This window comes from Lutjanus erythropterus, chromosome 6, assembly GCF_056507025.1.
Source record: "Lutjanus erythropterus isolate fLutEry1 chromosome 6, fLutEry1.hap2, whole genome shotgun sequence".
NCBI classification, from domain to species: Eukaryota; Metazoa; Chordata; class Actinopteri; order Lutjaniformes; family Lutjanidae; genus Lutjanus; species Lutjanus erythropterus.
The window spans coordinates 27,865,007-27,884,171 of record NC_139322.1 but is presented as its reverse complement, the minus strand read 5'-3'; the positions used below and the strand labels follow the sequence as shown (position 1 = coordinate 27,884,171).

The window sequence follows — 19,165 nt, the reverse complement described above, 5'->3', positions numbered from 1 at the left end:
CAAAAACCTGGTTATCTGATGCCCCAAACAACATGAAAAAGCAAACCGTGACTGGAAACCTTCCCGGCTGCATCTGTAACAACTCCAACATTTTATCGGCACAGAACAGATGCTTTTTATCAGCTGAGATATATTGTTTCTGGCAGGATATTCCTGCCTCATACTGCCATGTCTATTGAGGTCAGCTATGTAAAGAGGCCATCAGAGAGACACCAGATAGTGAGGAGGAGAAACAGAAGAGAGATGTTGACTGAGAAAGAGACTGAGACAGGACAGGGTGGCAGGAAGGGAGGAGGAGGGAGCGGGGCGGGACAGATAAGTGTCGCACGTGTCATGCTTGCCTTTTTAATTTGGCAATTGCGCTGAGAAATCTGTCCAATTAAAAATCAAATGTGGAACAAGCATGCAGGTCATTTAGTATACACACACACACACACACTGCCGCTCTCGCTCTCTTTACATGCCATCGCTCATTAGGCAATGTTCCCTGTTGTTTGCTACTGCTGCTTTCACTACACTTATTTTGTTTACATAACCGAGTCAGGTCAGGCAGCCAGGGTGCAGCGCTCTCTTTCTTTCCCACTGTGTCTTACTTGCTCCCCCTGTTCTCTCTGCACTCTTGTTGGAGAGAAGCAAACTGACTTCTACATGATGATGATGGGCTGTTCGCTTACTGTATCTCTCCCCTTTTGTGGTGTGGACAAGTGGCCTACTTAGCTTGAGCTTACGGAAACATACGCAGCACATGCACAAACACATGAACATTCAGGAACACACATGCATCCGTGTTCAGTGTGAGCACATGCAGCGTGAAAACAATTCTTCCTTGTTTCCTCTGTAAAACATCGTCTGTTGTCTTATTAAATATTCCATCAATGAATCCTGACTGACTGACTGCGGACGGTAATAGCGCAGCCAAAATGTGACACCACCTCCATCCAGCCAGAGATTTGACAATTATGTCGCTGACGCTAATGCGGGCTAATACAGTTGTGTCAGCGTAATACCAGACTTGGTCAGGGATGATTTGACAGTTGTACAGGATCTCATTCTCCATTGTGTGAGCACATGACAGTCCTCGTTTAACAAGTCGTTTTTCAATTTTATGTCTTCAAAAGAGAAGCACCTGTTGATCACAATGAGAGAATTTTTTTCACTTACCTCTAGTTGTATTAAACCATGCAGATAGTTTGCAAAGGTTCTGAGACGGGAAAAGTTTTCTACTGAAGAAGCGGATATCTACAGTGAGATCTGTGGATGATTCAGAGTGACTGAACATTACTAGAAACAGTTGCTGATATTAAATGTAAGTTTTCAAAGGCTTGAGCAGCGCAATCAATTCTGTTCATCCCCATATACTTCAGTGGCAGCAGGAGTTTAGGGACAGATACACTATATTACCAAAGGTCAGTGGATAACCCTACTAATTATTGTGTTCAGGTGTTTCAGTCACACCCTAAAAGAGGCCAGAGGAAATATATGCATTTTTGATTTTGGGGTGAACTGTTCTTTTAATGTTACATGATATGAAGTTATTTTAGTAAATTAGGCCCTTTCAACTTTGTGGCAACAGTTTGGAGAAGGCTCTTTGCTGTTCCAGTCTGACTGTGTCTCTGTGCACAATGTGAGGTCCCTAAAGACCTGGTTAGACAGGTTTGGTATGGAGGAGTTTAATTGGTCTGTACAGAGCCCTGACCTTCACCTCTTTGGACACCTTTGGGAGGAACTAGAATGCAGATTGTGAGATGAGTACCTGACCTTACTAATGCTCTTTTGGCTGAACTGGCACAAATTCCTGCTCTGGAAACCAGCCGAATCTGCTGAGCTTGTGTTGTCATTTGCTCTGGCAGATACAGCTCGCCACTCTTTCATTCAGACAGAATTCCAACCAGCCTCGGATCCGGTCAGGCCAATCACAGCTGTTAATTTAATATGGAGCGGGTTCTGTACAATGATTGACAAAAGAGCATCACCAGTCCGGAGTTGAAAAGCCACTTGTCACACCTTTTGTTGCTCTGATTGTCAGCAAGTTCAGCCAGAGCAACAGCTCAAGCTCACAAAACTTAGATTAAACTGTCAAACCAGGCAGGGCTGATCAAACACAGATCAAGATGAGAAAGGTTGTAATCGGGTGGCAGCCATTTTGTGTCCTGCTTGCACAACAACATCACGTTTTGTTGTTCTGAGTGGTTGTAGAGCTATCCATTCGTGTCCAGATGCAATTTGGTTTGTGTTGATAATGCCCCTTGGAAAATGAAAATGAACTGCAAGGCAGAGTGGTAGCTGTTATAGTTTCAAAGGATGTTTTAATGATTTTGAAAAATGGACAACATTTGTGAAGAGCCAGCATTGATCAGTTGATACAACATGCATGCAAACTTTGACTCGAGCCTGTTAACTCTACATTCTTTGTATTTGTCTCCTTTACTTTGCTTATTTGTGTTTCTTATTCTTTACCGTCTGCCCACCTCTCCTCATTATCTTATGCTCTCTCTTCCTTCTCTCCCTCCTCGCTCCTTCCTTCATGTTCTAAGGAAGCGTACCACCTGTTTCCATGGAAACAGCAGTTGATTGCCACAGGTGGACACCACCACTGCGGTCTGATTAAAACAAACAGACCCAAAAATAAGTAAATACATAAATAAACAAATAAATAAAATGAAAAATTGCAGACACATTGTTTGATGATTTGATGTGTTCTGCAGATTTTATGCTTCACTGTTTCATTTGATGTTCATCTGTGCCCAAAATATCATTGGCTAGACGTGCACATGTGTGTGAAGCTACATCCCTTGGTGTGTGTGTATGTGTGTGTGAGAGAAAAATAAAGATAGGTGCCTTTAAACTTGTTGGTGTGCTTCGATTTAATGCAGGATGTGAGTGTGTGTGTATGTGTGTGTGTGTGTGTGTGTGTGTGTGTGTGTGTGTGTGTGTGTGTGTGTGTGTCTGTGACAGAGAGAAACCAGGGATTGTCTGAGCACAGGAACACATCCGTCACTGTGGCTCTATATTATCTGTCCTCTGCTCTGATCTATGCTCAGTGGGTATATAAACATGTCACTGCCTGAGACAGAGGAATTCAGGGAGACAGGGATATGTCCACTGGAGCTTGTGTGATCGACCTTTGTGAGGAGTGTGAGTGTTTGTGTGTTTGTGTGTGTGGATTGCTTCCACTACCTCCACCTCTGTCCGTCTCCTTCAAAACCAGCATTGATTCAGAAATAAAACACTGAATCAGCTGCACTGGTGGAGCCTTTCAGAAACTCTGGAGAAGAGTCTTTGAAAATCAGGATATCCAGGTGAAAACAAAGACACGCAGGTTCTTCCTATCCTACTAGATTAAATATTCACTGATAACATGATTTGTTGTTTTCAAAGGGACTTATAGCAGCCAAATCACACATAAGAATAACAAAGTAAACAAAAAAGCATAAAGACACTCAAAGAAGTAAACGAGAAATAAGTCAAATACCAAAAATAAGTAAGAAAAATCCTAACTAGAAACTTAACTGCAATTAAACACTACAACCTCAATCTCAGTACTGTACATACAATAATACTGCCTGGTAATATTCACATACATGATCAGTGCATGTCTTGTATCAGGGGATGCTTGAAGGAGCTTCAGAGCTTGAAACATACGACCAAATTTTCTTCTGAAAACTCACTTCTGCAGGGAGGACAGACCCACAAAATGTCGATGTGCTCCAGGAACAAACTATTGACCACACAGCCACGACGATCATTAAAGCTGGAGGAAACTTGACTTAAAAATCAAATTTTTTTTTACTGATTTACTCAGATGTCATGTCATAAAATATGTGTAACAATCTATCTGTATAAATTTTACATTACAAAAAACAAAACTAAATTTTAAGTGGAAATAGACAACTTTTTTTGCTTTAACTTATCATTATGAAGTCATTGTTGATGTAATGGATATACTGTAGAATAATGACATGGACTATGTTTAGTTTGGTTCCCTATAAGCTTTAACTATACAAACTGGTCTATTACAGGGCCGTTATCTGTTTGTGCAAAGCAATAATGTTACTCAAACTACTATGCAATGCACATTATTACAATAGCTCAGAAGATTCAATATAAATTTTTGTCTAGTTCAGTGTACCTCTTCTGTTAGCATACTTATTTCTCCTCTTTAATTTCCAGAGTGGTGTTGATCCTTTCTTCACAGAGGTGGGCTTTGACTCTGAGGAATCAGAAAACGATCTGGCGTTGTGCTGAAGTGTGCTCCCCGTCAGATAGTGTTGCCCTCCAGTTGAAGGGTGGTTATGGTTAGGCATAGCACAGTAAATCAAAGGGGAATGCATATCAACAGAGAAACAGATTTTGACACAACACTTACAGTCTTTGCCGCAGTGGCACAATAATAGCAGCGTCTGGAAATTCTAGGGGGCTGAAAAGTTTCCACTTTAAAAAAATCACCACAGTTGTGTCTGGCCTTTCTAATAGACGTCCAAACTCCAAGGTGGCAGAAACTTTTTTTTTAATTACATGCAACTGAAATCAATGTGGAAACTTGAACATGTTTATTGTGATGTGTGTATCCCACAGGTATATACTGTATGTCTGAGACCGCGCAGCATTAATCAAAACCAGACCAAAAACACAACAAAGCAGCTACAACACCATCAGAGCAGTCATTACCTGAATGAAGGGTTTGTTTACTTGTACTAAACACTGACATAGAATCAATACAAGACAGAAAAGGTGCAACTTAAACAACCTGCACCAAATTGATTCAACACAAGAACCCAAAATAAAGTGTAACTAAGCCTCTATTTGACTCTGGGACTTGTTACAACATTCAAGGTTTTTTTTTTTTTGAGTACCCAAAATAAGAGTCAAAGGACAGAGTCAGTTGTACAGACATAAGTTGAGTGATACCAACAAGCCGTCAGTTTGTCCGGTCTAGTCTATCAATTTGAGACATACTGTAAAAAAAACTTAAGTAAAAAGGAGGGTGACTTTCTCCACACATGCACTCATATTGTTTTCTAGCAAGTTTCTAAAAGCAGAAAATGATCATTAGCATTGTGTTTTCTGCTCCTTGGCTCCACAAATGGTTTGTTTTGGGTTTGTTTTGCAGAGGAACTGGTCTTCATGTTATGATGCAGGCGTTCAGCTGGAGGCGGAGAACACTGAATGTTTAAGGGCTCACAGATCTGCTCAAAGGGGCTGGAAATGGATATTTATTAGCTGAAGCAAGAGGTTAAACATCCCTTAACTGAATGAATTGCAGGCCGGTTTTCTCAAGCGTAGGTCAATTTTAGAACAGAAAAGACCTGGGGAATTGGTCTATATCATACTGGAGCACACAGATTGAAACAAACAATTTATTAAATTAAGAGTTTTGATCAATCGAGCAAATTATTTTGTATGTCAAATTAATTTCTGAAATATAACAGATTGTTTTTATGAGCACGCTCTGCTTGTTATCTTTATTCAAGTTTGTGTGTGTGTTTAATATGCAGACTTTTCCAACTGAATATGTTTCATATGCTATTTAATCCTGTCAAAGGATTTGCAATATTTTGCTGTGAAAAAATCTTGAATTGAGGGGTAAAAACACATTGGGTATTGTTTGGTGTAAGCAATGTTTTATGTTTTTTATAACAAGTAATCATTATGTTACCAATGATCGATTAAGGAAAGTGCTTATTTGCACTATGCAACCCTGTAAATTACTAGTGGTTCAATACCAGATGTTTTCTGTTTTGTTTTGATAGTGTGCTCCAGTACACTTTGGACTAATTTCCATAGTCTTTCCTGTTACGTGGATATTTATTATTTATATCAAGACATTTATTCACAGTAATAAACCCCAGCTGCAGCTGTTCCCATCAGGCCGCATACAGCTCAGACATCCTCCATCAATCACAGCAGTCTGTGTATATTACTGTGAGTGTACAGTAGTAACTGAAGCCAGCCCAGATGAATGTATCAATATTTTTATCAACTCAGAGTTTCTCTCATCTGAATTTTGACAGCAGGATGGGAAGAGGACACTTTGAGGGAGACAAACTTGACACCAACAAGCTGATACTATTATCCAAATACAAAGTAGAGCAGATGTTCCAGTGGTGAAATGAACATCACCAAGTTAAAAAAGAGAACAGAAATTAACCATGTTTATTACTGTTACAAAAGGCCATGTTCTACATTTCTAGATGTAATCTGCAGGAGACGATGACCTTTACCATCACAGCCAGAGGTGCATTCCATCTGAAAGCCCTTTATCTGACAGAATTTCCATTACAGGAATCGTATCTCAGTGATTTTCCCAGCCCTGTGCTGTGCACGGAGCTTACAGTTTAACAGTAACCATGACAGCACTCGCTTAAAGAACTTAAGGCCACATACTAATTTGTTGAAGTGTTTTGTAAGGCTCACCACAGCTGGAATGGTAAAATATACCAAAAAATATGCAGCTTATAGGACTTTGCAAGAGGATGTGGGTGGGTTGCTGCGTGGCACTAGTGTTAACAGGAGCTGTTTCTATAGTAACAGCTCATTAGGAGGCAGTTTGAGCCGTTTGATACTGTCCATGATTAAAGCCCTCGCTGGGGAGGGGACTGAGAAGGACAGAAAGAGATATAGGGTGGATTTAAAGGTAGGCAGAGGGCAAGATCAGGGAAGAAGTGACACAAACACGGAAGGAGGCAGTTTAAGACGTGATGAGAGGGTATGTGAGGGAGGCAGAGGTCACGCCTGCTTTGCTGTCGATATCTGTCGGTCTCACACCCTCTCCTCCTCACATCAGTGGGTGCCTTGTGCAGTGTGCTGTGTCTGAGCTGGTTCTAATTAAAAGGGCTTGAAGTTAGTTGACAGAGTTGACGGGCGACAAGAGCTGCCCGGCAGACTCCCTTCATTGTTCTCATGCCTGTTGCCGATGGACAGCATTGTGCGCGAAGATTTGGGGAAATCGTCAGAAGGAATCTAATCACAGAGGTATTCTGCCCCATGGCCAACTGGGCTGCACTGGGGACTTGGTTACTAATTGCCCTTTTTTCCCCATTTGGAGTGAGCTGTCTTTCCTCTTCGTACACACCAACTCCAGTCCCCCCCTCCTCCCCCCTCCCTCTGCCTTTCGAGTTCCCACCCTACGGCAAAGGGAGAGTCATAGTGTGCCATGTCACCCTGTGAATGTGTAACGCCAGGCCCAGGGCTGTCTTGGCCTCGCTTGTCCTCATTTGCAGTCTCACATTGAGCCTCACTTCAACCTTTTACATCGACTGTACAAGGAGAGGGTTTTTTTTTTTTTTTTTTTGCAGGAGTTGCATTAACAGTTCCACTGATGGTAGTGATTAATAAAGACAAGCATCTTTGGGGCTCAAGGACAGTGCAGTCCTCCACTTGATTCGGCTAAACATTTTATTCATGGGTTTCTAGTGCACCAGATAAATTGAATATCTACATTTTAAATTCTTTTTTTAGATTTTATTTCTGCAAGACCACACATTGTGATATGGAGTACAAACATAGAACAAAGGATCAGTACAATGGCAAACAACCAGAATAGGTATTTAGCACAAACTAAGACCCGTTCATTTGGACATGTGTTTCCAACACAGCCCCATAGTGTCCAAAATGCCCAATATAGCACATGAACAGTGGGGGCAGTATATAAGAATGTAAAGGTTAGCAGCGGACTATGAACACACAACTACAACGTCAGGACGTTTTGAGAAGAAACTAAGTGAGCTTGTATTTATGTGATATCTCTGGGTGTTGCAGCTTTTTCAGCCACTATTAACAACATTACCATCATGTTTAGTTTTATCAACTCTATGCAAAATTGGAAATTGCCAAGATAGATGTTTTCTGGGGTTATTTTCTTGAGCTAAGACATAGCAAACTCACGACTAGCCACAATATTATGTTCTTCACTCGCCACTACATATAGCCATAATTCATGTAATTCATTCTTTAATCTTCTTCTCAACCAGCGATCATATTTATGTTAAATAGCAATGTTGAGGCCACCTTGTGTTGTATTGATGTTGTGTTTTTAGTTGTACAATAGACACTGATTGTACAGTGAGATTTCTTACAACTTTAAATGATCCTGAGCTTCAGACACTTTCTGATGTTTTTTTCTGACCTGTCTCTTCTCTTTGCACCTTGTTATTTTCTGTCTTTTCCTCCATTTTGCAATCCACAACATCAGATCACATCTGTGTCACATGTGTGTCTCTTTACTCTAAAACTGCTATAGTTATATGGTGCTGAGCAGGTAGAGTAAAGAGGCCTGCTCACTGGATTTTTGTTGAAAACATCTGCCTGCTGCTGGAAATGATGGTAGCATTGAGGCTGAACCCCACAGTAACATTAAGCTAAGAGAGGTTAATAGAAAAATAGAAAGTTAATAGAAATGCTCCGTTGATTCATTATTAATCTATAAAATATTGATTGGTGGGGTTTTAAGTTCAGGCACAAAAAAGTAAAACTGGGTGAAGATCATCGCAAGGTTTTAGTAAAAGTGAACATTGTACTTACAGTTGAAAAGTTCTTACCACAGTTTGGGACTTGAAAAAGTATCTGAGTTTTAGGAGGACGTGGATCACATCCACATTTGTCCTTCAGTTGCCCTCAGCAGCTTAATGAAATGTTGATATTCCTCTTTGAAATGAAGAGACATCTGCGTTTCCATCTACAGTTGCTGTGCTACTGCTGATGAGGAATGCTAATGAACCGTTTTTTCCCACAGCGTGACAAGTGTGTGGTGAGGAAAAATAAGCAACAAAAATTCCTACAATTTAGATAATGAAGAACTTTATCGGTTACTGCATATAATTGCCTCCCAGCTCTGCCATCACAAGTAACTCTAGCTAAACAACTGTGTTCTCAAACACCCAAACTCGCAGTTTTTTACTACTTAAAGCTATTCTTAGGCACCGGGAAGTCTCTCAGGGAGTGTGGTAAAGTAAAGAACATGAACAAACTGGGGTAATTATCCCCCCACACCCACCAGCCACATTTTCTCAAGGAATCTGGAGAGCTGCTAACACTGATGAGCAGGGAAACAAGACCACAGGAGCCCACTCCCACTGCTCCACAGTCTCAAATACCACAGAAATACAGTCCAAACCAAAAGCTCCTCAGTACATTTCTATTTATTATTTTGTTATGGATTTCCAGAGTTCATGTTGTGTCACAAAGTGGTATTCCTGACTCCTGCAGTCTAGCCATTTAGCACATTTGCATTCACTTCATATCATAGCATGCAGAGTGGGGCTGTTTATTTACCCTGAGTGACCTTAAGATCATTAAATTCTGATAAGAGCCCTCATGCCATTACAGAGAAACGGAATAAAAATGTAATCTAATTCTTACCGTATAATATGCAAATGGGAGATCAAATGAGATGAAATCTCAAAAATGCGGGGTCACTTTGTTTCGAGGATTAATATCATCAGAGCTTATCATCTGATGCATGACTGCAGCTGTTTTGTAGCTTTACTATGAGATAAAGACAGAAAACAATGATATTTAAAATGGACACAGTAATATATTGTTTGTTGCAGCTTATCTGGCTCAGTTAGATCATGACTGCTACTTTTAGAGATCGTTTGTAATTGTTACTGATGTATTCCTTTATAGAAAATAAGAATATACTGTTATGGATATAATAGGAACACAATAGATCTGTCAAAAATTTCCACCCTCAAAGGCAGTTAAAACAGAGCCTGGTGAGGCCAAACCTACAGTCCTGCAGTCTTTTTAGACCTAAGAAGCTCTGAATGTAGCATTCATTAACTAAAATTGTACCTTTAAGATATTTTTCAAAAAATGCTAAATGATAATATGCATAGTGCAGCAAGCCTTGCTTAATAGGAAGAGACATCAGTGACTTGGTATAATGTTCAAGGTTTTTTTTGTCCCCCGGGAGTGCAGTTTCCCACAGTTTGAGACAGAAGACACTTACAAAGCTGGGACAGCTTCCAGAGTTCATGAAGGCAGTAGACCATGCTGGTCCCACGAGAAAGAGATGGTCCAATTTAAGAGTACCAACAGGGAACCAGGCTTTATTATTATGGGGTCCAAGACCATTTGGCTTGAAGTTTGAATTCATGCCTCAGTCAGCTTTCACTTCCAGAAACAAAAGAAATACATAACCTACTGTGTAAGACTACAACATACTAGTGTTCTGGTCTAAGTTAATAGTCTTAAAATGCACTTTTGTCCTCTTTAAAGGTCTTTCAATTTTAAAATCAAGGTTTGATTAGATTTTTCAAATTAAACATTTCTTTTAAGCACTGATGGTCCTGCCATTGTTAGACTACTGAGTCTTGGTTTGTAAAGATCAATAGGTCTTCAGATTCTTCTTTTAAAAGCTATGCTGCCAGTAGCTGGGAGTAATAACTGATTCTGTTTTTGATTCTGATTACTGAAATTAAAAATTTATTTTGATCGATTTTTTCCAATTTAATATTGAAATTGTGCCACCCCCAGTGCATGCACAGCTGGACCAGATATCAAAACAAAGAACCGAGAAGCTCAGAGTACGACACACACAGATGGAGTGTGACTTATCTCTCGGCTCAGGACACAATTACTCCATTATATCTTTACATACCAAATAGTTGTTTGCTGAAGTCAAGTGAGGCTGAATGACATATATCGCACCTTTAAGGTTTACTAACTGACTTTATCACAGTATCCATGAGCTCCCATCCCAAATTTCCTCTCAACATATTGTCAAAGATGAGCAGTGTGCCGTGAGAAAGTTTCAGGCAGAGGCCACCGAAACAAATTCAGGTAGCCTGTGTTTAAATTTAATCGAAATGTTTAGATTCAGTTTAGAATGACTCAACGTTTATGTTCAATTTCATCATCTTGTCAGGTCATGATCCATCTCCATTAACTGTAACATGCTCAGACATGACCACTCCAGGCTTTGAATAGCTGCAGCGTGCTGTGCCTCATACCCAGGGGAAATTTTCAATCTTAGGTGAGATCCCATCAATTTTCACAACATAGCGGAGATGAGAAAAGAAAAACAAGATTGGATTCGGAAAATACCCTATTACTGGCTTAAGGAGGAAAATGATATATATTTCCTTGCCCACGCAAGCTGTTGTCACCTTTCTGAACACTGGTCACATCATCACCCTTAATCAGAGAGCGTTTTTAATGGATATATTTCCTCGATCAACAGGGTTTTGGTTTGAGTTAAAGGTGATGTAGCCTTTCATGTGATGGAGCAAAAGATCTGTCACTTTCACACTGGCTGGCCTGAGCTGAACCACGTAATCACACATCAAAGTCAGAGCTAGATTCAGTTTCTCCAGCATCAAGCCATTTTCTATTTTGAAAAATCCCGCTGGAAATTTAAGTGCTTTTTTCTTTTACCTCTGAGAAAGGTTTAGCTCAGAGAGAAAAATAAGTTTACTTTCCAAACTAAACCTTTGTACGTATTAGTATTATCAGCAAAATGAAATGGAAGTGATGCTCTGGCCATGTGGGATAAGAGGATGTCAAAGTAATGGCATGTTTAATTCTTAATAAACACAGCGGGAGCACTTTTACAGTGAATGCTGCATTTGGGAGCGAGCAGCACATTCTGTTTGTACTCCCACACATTTGGCTGTCATAAATAGAGCCACACAGTGCAGATGGTGGGAGCCTTTGGGAGCCAAACCAGCCATCAGCAAGCAGACTTATTGATTTCTGTAGCATGAGAGATACAAAAAGCAGCTCAGGGGGAACGACTGGGGCAACTGGAGTGTCTAGTGAAGTTTTGAATAATCTTTAAATTAGTCTGCGTTCACATACACACACACACACACACACACACTCTCTCTCTCTCCAAGATAAGAAGCAGATGCCACCTTTGCCTCGCTTCTCTCATCCCAAACCCACCCACTCCATACAAGATACAGTATGTCCCACTTTCTGTGAAAAACACAAACAACTGTTTCCTTCACCTACAACACAAGCAGCTGTATGTGTGGCACACGCAGACAAGCCCAGGTGTAGGTTTGTGAATTCCTCTGTGTCGACTCTGTGAGCTCACTGCTGTATGAACAGCAGGCTTCAAGCCTTACTGTAATCTGTAACTTTGATTTCCTGCTCAAAGTGTTTCCTTGCTTCTTAAATCGTCTGTAAGGGTTTAATGCGAGCATTGGCAAAGTGCTCTGCAGACTTTCTGATGATGGATTATTTGTTGTGTGCTCACATCTTAAAAATGATACTTCACCCAAAATGTATCCTTTTATTATCAAATATTCACCTCCTGTAGGTTTGAAAGGCACCTGTTGAGTGTTTGTAGTTTAATCTGTCATGCAGAACAGCTTGGATTCATTTCACTCACAATGCATTCATACTGTGATACGTTTTTATGGCAGAGTATAAATTATGAACCAACCATAAAAACTAGAGCATGCGGTGATAAATAAAGCCTTTAATAACATGTAGCACCTAACATTACAACAAACAGTATGTGTTCTTCAGATGAAGGTCAAGTGTTCCAGATCTTATCTGCTGAGGATCCTCCTCAGACCGTATGCTCTCAGTCTGTATGTTCATTGTGTTCCAAATACCTTCAAGCATACTAATTTTGTCAGGATCTGGCTAAACATAAATAAATAAATAAATAAATAAATAAATAAATAAATAAATAAATAAATTTTGTTTCTCACACAACAAACGCAAGCATCTAACACCATAAGCTTAGTCTTAGTGTTTCCAGCAGTCTGAGTTTGAGATCGGGAAGTCCTTAAACCTCCATGACAAAATGATTCATTTATCAGCGTTCTCCAGAATTACCAATATGATTGATCACGCTTATGGTTAAAGGAATACTGCAACATTTTGGCAAATATTATTATTTGCTTGAGCTATATGAGAAAACTGATCAAGAAAAACTGAGACCACTCTAATGTCCTGGACTAGGAGCAGTAGCTATCTGGACTCTCCAATGAAACTCAACTTTTCTTGGACCCTTTGCTGGTTGCCTGGCAACTCACATTGACTGTCTGTCTAAGGAAACTTAGAGAGAGCGAGGGGTCATTACATCACTAATTCTCACATTACATTCTCTGCTGCAGCCTTTGGTGCCAGTTCTATTGAAGCTTATGGGCGATGCAGTGTCAGTCATGCTATTTAGAGACAAACAGCAAATAAACAAATGGGGAAAAAAAAATCAAACACTGTTATTCACTGAAGTGTCTTCTTTCATTTTTTAGAGGTATTTCTTCTTCAAAGGTCATACAGAGTAGATTTGTTGGTTCTTAGTGTGTTTCTCCATGCATCTCCCATAAGCTTCAATAGAACTGACACCAAAGTCTGGCACCAAGCAGAGCACAGAACGATGTCAGTCAGAAATTCATCCACTTCCGCATTTTTAACCATGACAACATTAAAGACACACACAGCTGTCAAGGCTTACTTGTTACCAACTGCAGCAAGCCAGCTGAGTTAGCAATTTGATAAAACAACCTTCAAAACAACAGACCTACTTGTATATAACATCATTAGCCCTGTTAACCATGGTAAGCAGCCTCTGGATCGAAATAAAGAAGAGAAGAATGAATAATGCAGATTTTGTTAACAATATTTATTATCCTAACCTTTAATTTCCCATGGTGAACAATTTAATTTGACTCACCATGAGCGCTGGACAGTATGCTTATAATCAAATTTGGATACTGTTCAAAAATCAACAGCATATAAACAGGTGTGCACATTTTGAAAAATCAGTCATTATTGTTTCAGTTCTTGTGTGTTCTTTGGTTTGTTAAAAAGCATTTCTTCATCCAAGGTTGTGTAACGCGTTGGGTGTTGGTGTGCTTCTCCACGCATCTCATATTTACTTCAGTAGAACTGACTTCAAAGTCTGGCAGCAGAGTATTAAAAAATAGGAATGATATTACTTCTTTTTTTTTTTTTTTAGTTTTCTTGCACTCTATAAGGAAGTTACAGGGTCTGGCAAAAGAAACTGTCCAGCACTTTACCCCTAGTAAAACCACAATGTGTTGTTTTTACACATGCAGGTTTTCTTCTGTCAATCTTTCCATCTAACTGTCAGAAAGAAATTAAATAAGCAAATTTCTCAAAATGATGAAATATTCATTGAAAAGATACCAACATCTGTCTCTTGTTTCAAAGTCACAAAAACACAATGGTGTTATGCAGGTAGAGCATCTTCAAACTGCTTCAGTCATTATTAACATGACTGCAAGAAGTCACATTAATGAGGTCATGTTAAACGTTAGGATAAATTACTGATGCTGTTGATGCTCTGATGTGGACAGTCTTGATGAGCAGTAAATAACTGGACTATTTTCCAAAATTGTTTAGAGTATTTACTAAGTTTTCAGCTGAAAGCCAGCCAGCTGAAAGTCTATTGAAACACTATGAACAGTGGACTAATGAGTCTGAATGAGAAGCTAATGTTGAGGAAATGGCAAGGAGACCCATTCATAATTTAGGTTTAGGTTAATAGTTTTCTAATTGCATCAGGAAACCCATTAGCTTTTATTTCTAACAATCTCATCACAGTGAAAGTGTCTCAAACACGACAGAGGATCCCTCAACAATAATGACTTCATTTACCCATAAGGTGATGTTTCAGTGGTGTTGACAGGAGTGCAGAATGAAAGTTCCTGTTTGAATATCGGAAGATGCGCACGTGTACAATCATAGCTTAAAGGGATAGTCAGTTAATGCGGGGGTTGTACGAGGTACTGTACTGTACTTACTTACAGTAGATGGCAGTTGAGGTACCCCCAGTACCAACATGGAAGCAAAGCAATGAACTGCTGTGGACAAAATTGGTAACAAAACTTTAGGAGGTACTTTAGCCTCCTAAAAAAGTTCAGTTCAGTTTAAGTTTACATTATATTTAGAATATTTTCACCACTTTACCTTGTCATCAGACAGCCTTTTATGATGGAAAACCACCATTATAATAAGCCATTTTATGCCAGGTATTGCTCTCTCCAAAGCAACCAGACTCCACTGACAAAAATAGGTAATTTTACCTTGCAGAACATGGGAGATTAGTTCCTTTGTCTTATTGTGTGATTTCTGTGTTTTAAAAGGTTAGTTCAAATTCGCCAAGGTCGAAACAAAATAACAGATTGAGGCAGTGGTAGTCTAGTCAAACTCCTGTGTTCTGCAAGGTGAAATTAGTGTTTCCTTCAAGGAGTCTCTTTGCTTTGAAGAAAGCGATATTTGGCATAAAATGGCAGTTTTATGAATATGAATACATTCTAAATATAGCGTACACTTAAACTGATATAGGTATTTTGGGGTGTAACTTTTTAAGTGGCTAAAATATTAGTATTATAATATTATAAAAACTATTTTTTTACATTGCTCATCTTCTGTGGTGATACACTGACTATGATGAATTACCTCATACAACCCCACATCAAATGATCTGAACTTTCTCTATAACTTCAATGTTAGTTAATTCTTGACTTTGGAAACAGCAGTTGCCAAATCAGTCCTAATTCAAGGGCCTCTTACTGGCTTGTTCTGGAGCTTTCAACTGTATCATATAATTTCAGTTGATCTACATTTGTTGCATTAGATAAGGCTAAAAAAGCCCAATCAATCAAAATACTGGAGGCTGTTCTGTTTGTGTTTTCATTATGTCGTTGATGTACTGGACATATTGTGTTAAAGTCATATTTTCATAACAAGTCACAGTATCACATAACCTTCTCTTTCTGCTGTTGAGAGCCTCGGTGAAGTGGAAAATATTTATTGATCTTCCAGTATGGATCATGTGTATATCTCACAAGAGTCAAAATGTGTGTCTGTGTGTGTGTGTGTGTGTCTGGAACAGGTGTGACCATGAAGCTGATGGATGAGGTTGCCGGCATTGTGGCAGCTCGGCACTGCAACACCAACATTGTCACTGCCTCTGTGGATGCCATCAACTTCCATCGCAAGATCAAGAAAGGTGAGGATAGTGTCGAGAACAGACTCCCTGATACATAAATACACCCGCAGGTTGAAGAATATGTTATATCTCTCCACCACATGCACTGCAGTGTTGGTAACAGGCCGCAGGAAGCTGCGTGTCCACCTTTCATGTTGCTGCCTCTCGTTTACTTTTGGCTCTTGCCTATTAATGAAATGTTCTCTCTGAAAACCCAATTACATGATAAATGTGGAAAAAAGACTTGAGCCTCAGACAGTGCTGTTGTAAATTGGGATAGCCAACATTAACAGTTGTCACACTGCTGCTAATCAAGTCCGGTTTTGTTTTGTGGGCCTGTCGCTACATCTGGAAAAACACATCATTGTTATGATTGAACTTTTTTCCATTAACAGGCTTTGTCTCTGAGCTGTTTCCTCTCTGTTAAAGTGAGAAATCATTCATATTGAATTTACTATAATGTCTCTCAGTCTGCGAGGTTGAGACGTCCATGTGGACAGATTCTAAGCGTCTTATTTTAAGGTTCATTCAAGGATTTCAAGAACACCATTATCCACTTGTCATCTTAATGGGGAAAAGAGTGTCCACTAACAATGGTGACACCATTAATGCTGCTCTTTGTCTCTGAAAATTGACTGCTGGGTGAAAGGTCTTATTGGCAGTACATTTTTGACAACAACTCAATTGTTTGTCAGGACAGTTAGGGTGAAAGATACAGTCCATAAATCCAAGAAGGAACAAACATGCTTTTTGCACTTTCAAAAACGCTGGATCAAAACAGGAGGAGGTAGTTCAAGTTAGATGTTTCTTAACTGATTTGTGATGTAATAAATAATTAAATATTGTTGTATTGTTGTATTTAATACCCTTCTTTCTCCTTAATGTTTCTCTCTGTAAGAAACAGTTTGCACACACCAGAAAGTCAGTTTTAACTACTGATAAATATGACTCAGGTAGTCGCATTGAAATGCCTTTAAAATTATTGTTATTAAACATTGTTATTGTGAGAAAATGTTAAAGGCACAAACAGGATTGTGACAGTAAGATTGTGGACCAAAAAACTTGTGCTAATTAACTGTTAATTGTTACATAGAGATCAAAGCAGATAGAGCCTAAATGCAGAAGACAGCAGGCAGAAAGGATCAAAAGCAGAATATTTATTTGAAAAAACAAAACAAAACAGAAACTGTGATTCATGAACAAGATCACAGATTACAAAAACTGAACTCCAAAACTGCACTAATGGTGTGTTTCAGACAAAACGGCACTTAAAAATTTCCATCCTCCTACTAGAAAAAGTGCACTTGTACACTCATAGTTAGAGTTCCTACTTGGGGCAGATCCATCTGCCCCCACTTCATGATTAAGCAACTGTCTTACGTCACACAACAGTAGCAACACCCATGGAAGTCTAAAATAATACAAATTATCATATAGTTAGACCTGTTCTGCATGTAAATTGATGTCAGAGTATGCCGTCAGTGTCATTTAGTGTTGTAAAACAAAATGTATAATGGCATCTGTTACCTCATGCATCACTTTTCCTCCTCTGTTTCGTTTATGCAAGGAGGCTGCACTGCTGAGAGTTCAGTTGTGTGTGCACTTGCCCAAGAAATGTGTCACGGTCAGCTATGTTTTTTTGTTTACGTTTGGCAATGTGCACCAGGAACGCCTGGAGGCTGGAATTTGGAAATTTCAAGTGGAAAAGTCTGACCTCTGATTTTGACTGGAACGTGGCATATGTCCACATAAACAAGCAGACAGAGAAGCAACGGGAGACGCAGGGAAAATGGGAAACATAAGAAAACATGCAGGCACGGCCTCGGCTTTGACACTGATGAAAAAATTGTTGCTATGGTTTGGTCATTTCGTTTTGTTCTTTGGTCTTTTTATGAAATCTAAATATGTCAAAAGTGACCGAAAGCAGTCCCTTCAAAGTGGTGTAAAATAGTGTGTCACAGCTATTCATTGCAGTTTTTCTGGGCTCAGTATCTGTGCTGTCATGTGCAGCCATGTGCTTGAGATGATGAGATCCAGACATCCAGTGCTAACTTTCAGATGTTATGATTACCTCAGGATATGATGTTAACAATGGGCTGGCTACATCTCTCCACACTGGTGAATTATGAAGTAGAAAGAACTTTTTTTCACAGCTCAGCACAACTGTGCCAGGTCAGCTGCACTACAGTACATGTATTTTAAATAAATATAGGTGACTTTATTCAAGCAGGAGAATTCACTCAATCCAAAAGCATTTTTTTAAAGGAGACCCGAGTTAAGAGTGAGTGGTTGAGAAGGACGTGAGGGAGGGGACATTTTAAACATTTAAAACGTACCTTTCTGGCAGTTTCAGGTCCAGAAAACTGAACTGTACATTAGCTGAGATCCATGTCCACATCTTTCAGCTGCTTCTAGTCGCTCCAGTTGCTGCCTTTGTCTGTCCTCTGAGGTTAGGTGGTGGTGACATGATTTCCCCTGGCCTCCACAGTGACTTAGGTGTTATGTCACCAGTCGATTTCCCATTTTGCTTAAGGTGGTCAAAAAAAAAAAAAAAACTCAAGAGGTGTGCCTAGGAAAATTCGAGGATCAAAACAAAAGCCACCTCAAAAAACAGCTGCTGGCATTGCAGACTGCACTTCTGGATCTACTTTTTTCATTTCATGGCATATTTTCTATTTTATTATTTTCTACAACCAGATAAATGTAGATAAAATGACATCGCCTTCAGATATTTCCAGAACAGATAGAGTGATTGAAGTCAAACGTGTTAAAGGATTTTAAAATATCCATGGGGAACAGGGTTTGTTGTGTTAAGGTGAAAAGGTGTCTCTCAGTCTAAGTGGACTCTGATGTGGTTCGTTTGTGACGTGAAAGCAAACGATTTAGGATTTAATGATAACAGATATGTGATTTTAGCATGAGATCTATTAATAAATCCATCCCGCTGATCATGAAATCTGATCAGGAAGAGATCTTATAATGGATCTGTATAGGCCATGTATGTACTTATGCAAATAGTTTGGTAACCATGGTAACACGTATCACATCAGCATGGGTATTTTCTCTGATTAAAACTGCTGTGCTTGTATCCTACTCTGTGCACTTTATCAGTTCATTAAGTCAATTAAAAAGTGTGGCAGTGATCCCACAGTAATAAGCCCAGAATCATTAATGTACAAGACACCTTCTTTTTGTCCTGCCTCTACCTGTTAGTCAGTCTTTATAACATGCCGTCAATTTGCAGTCTGG

The 19,165-nt window shown here is 39.4% G+C and overlaps 1 protein-coding gene across 4 annotated transcripts in view; it reads left to right on the top strand.

Annotated features, from left to right (window-relative positions):
- acot7 (acyl-CoA thioesterase 7) overlaps positions 1-19,165 on the top strand; it is a 76,369-nt gene that overhangs the window by 31,515 nt on the left and 25,689 nt on the right. For all 4 annotated transcript variants that reach the window (XM_084721491.1, XM_084721489.1, XM_084721488.1 and 1 more), the window contains one exon: positions 15,821-15,937. In XM_084721491.1, coding sequence (XP_084577617.1) covers positions 15,821-15,937 — 117 coding nt within the window. The remainder of the gene's footprint in view (positions 1-15,820; positions 15,938-19,165) is intronic.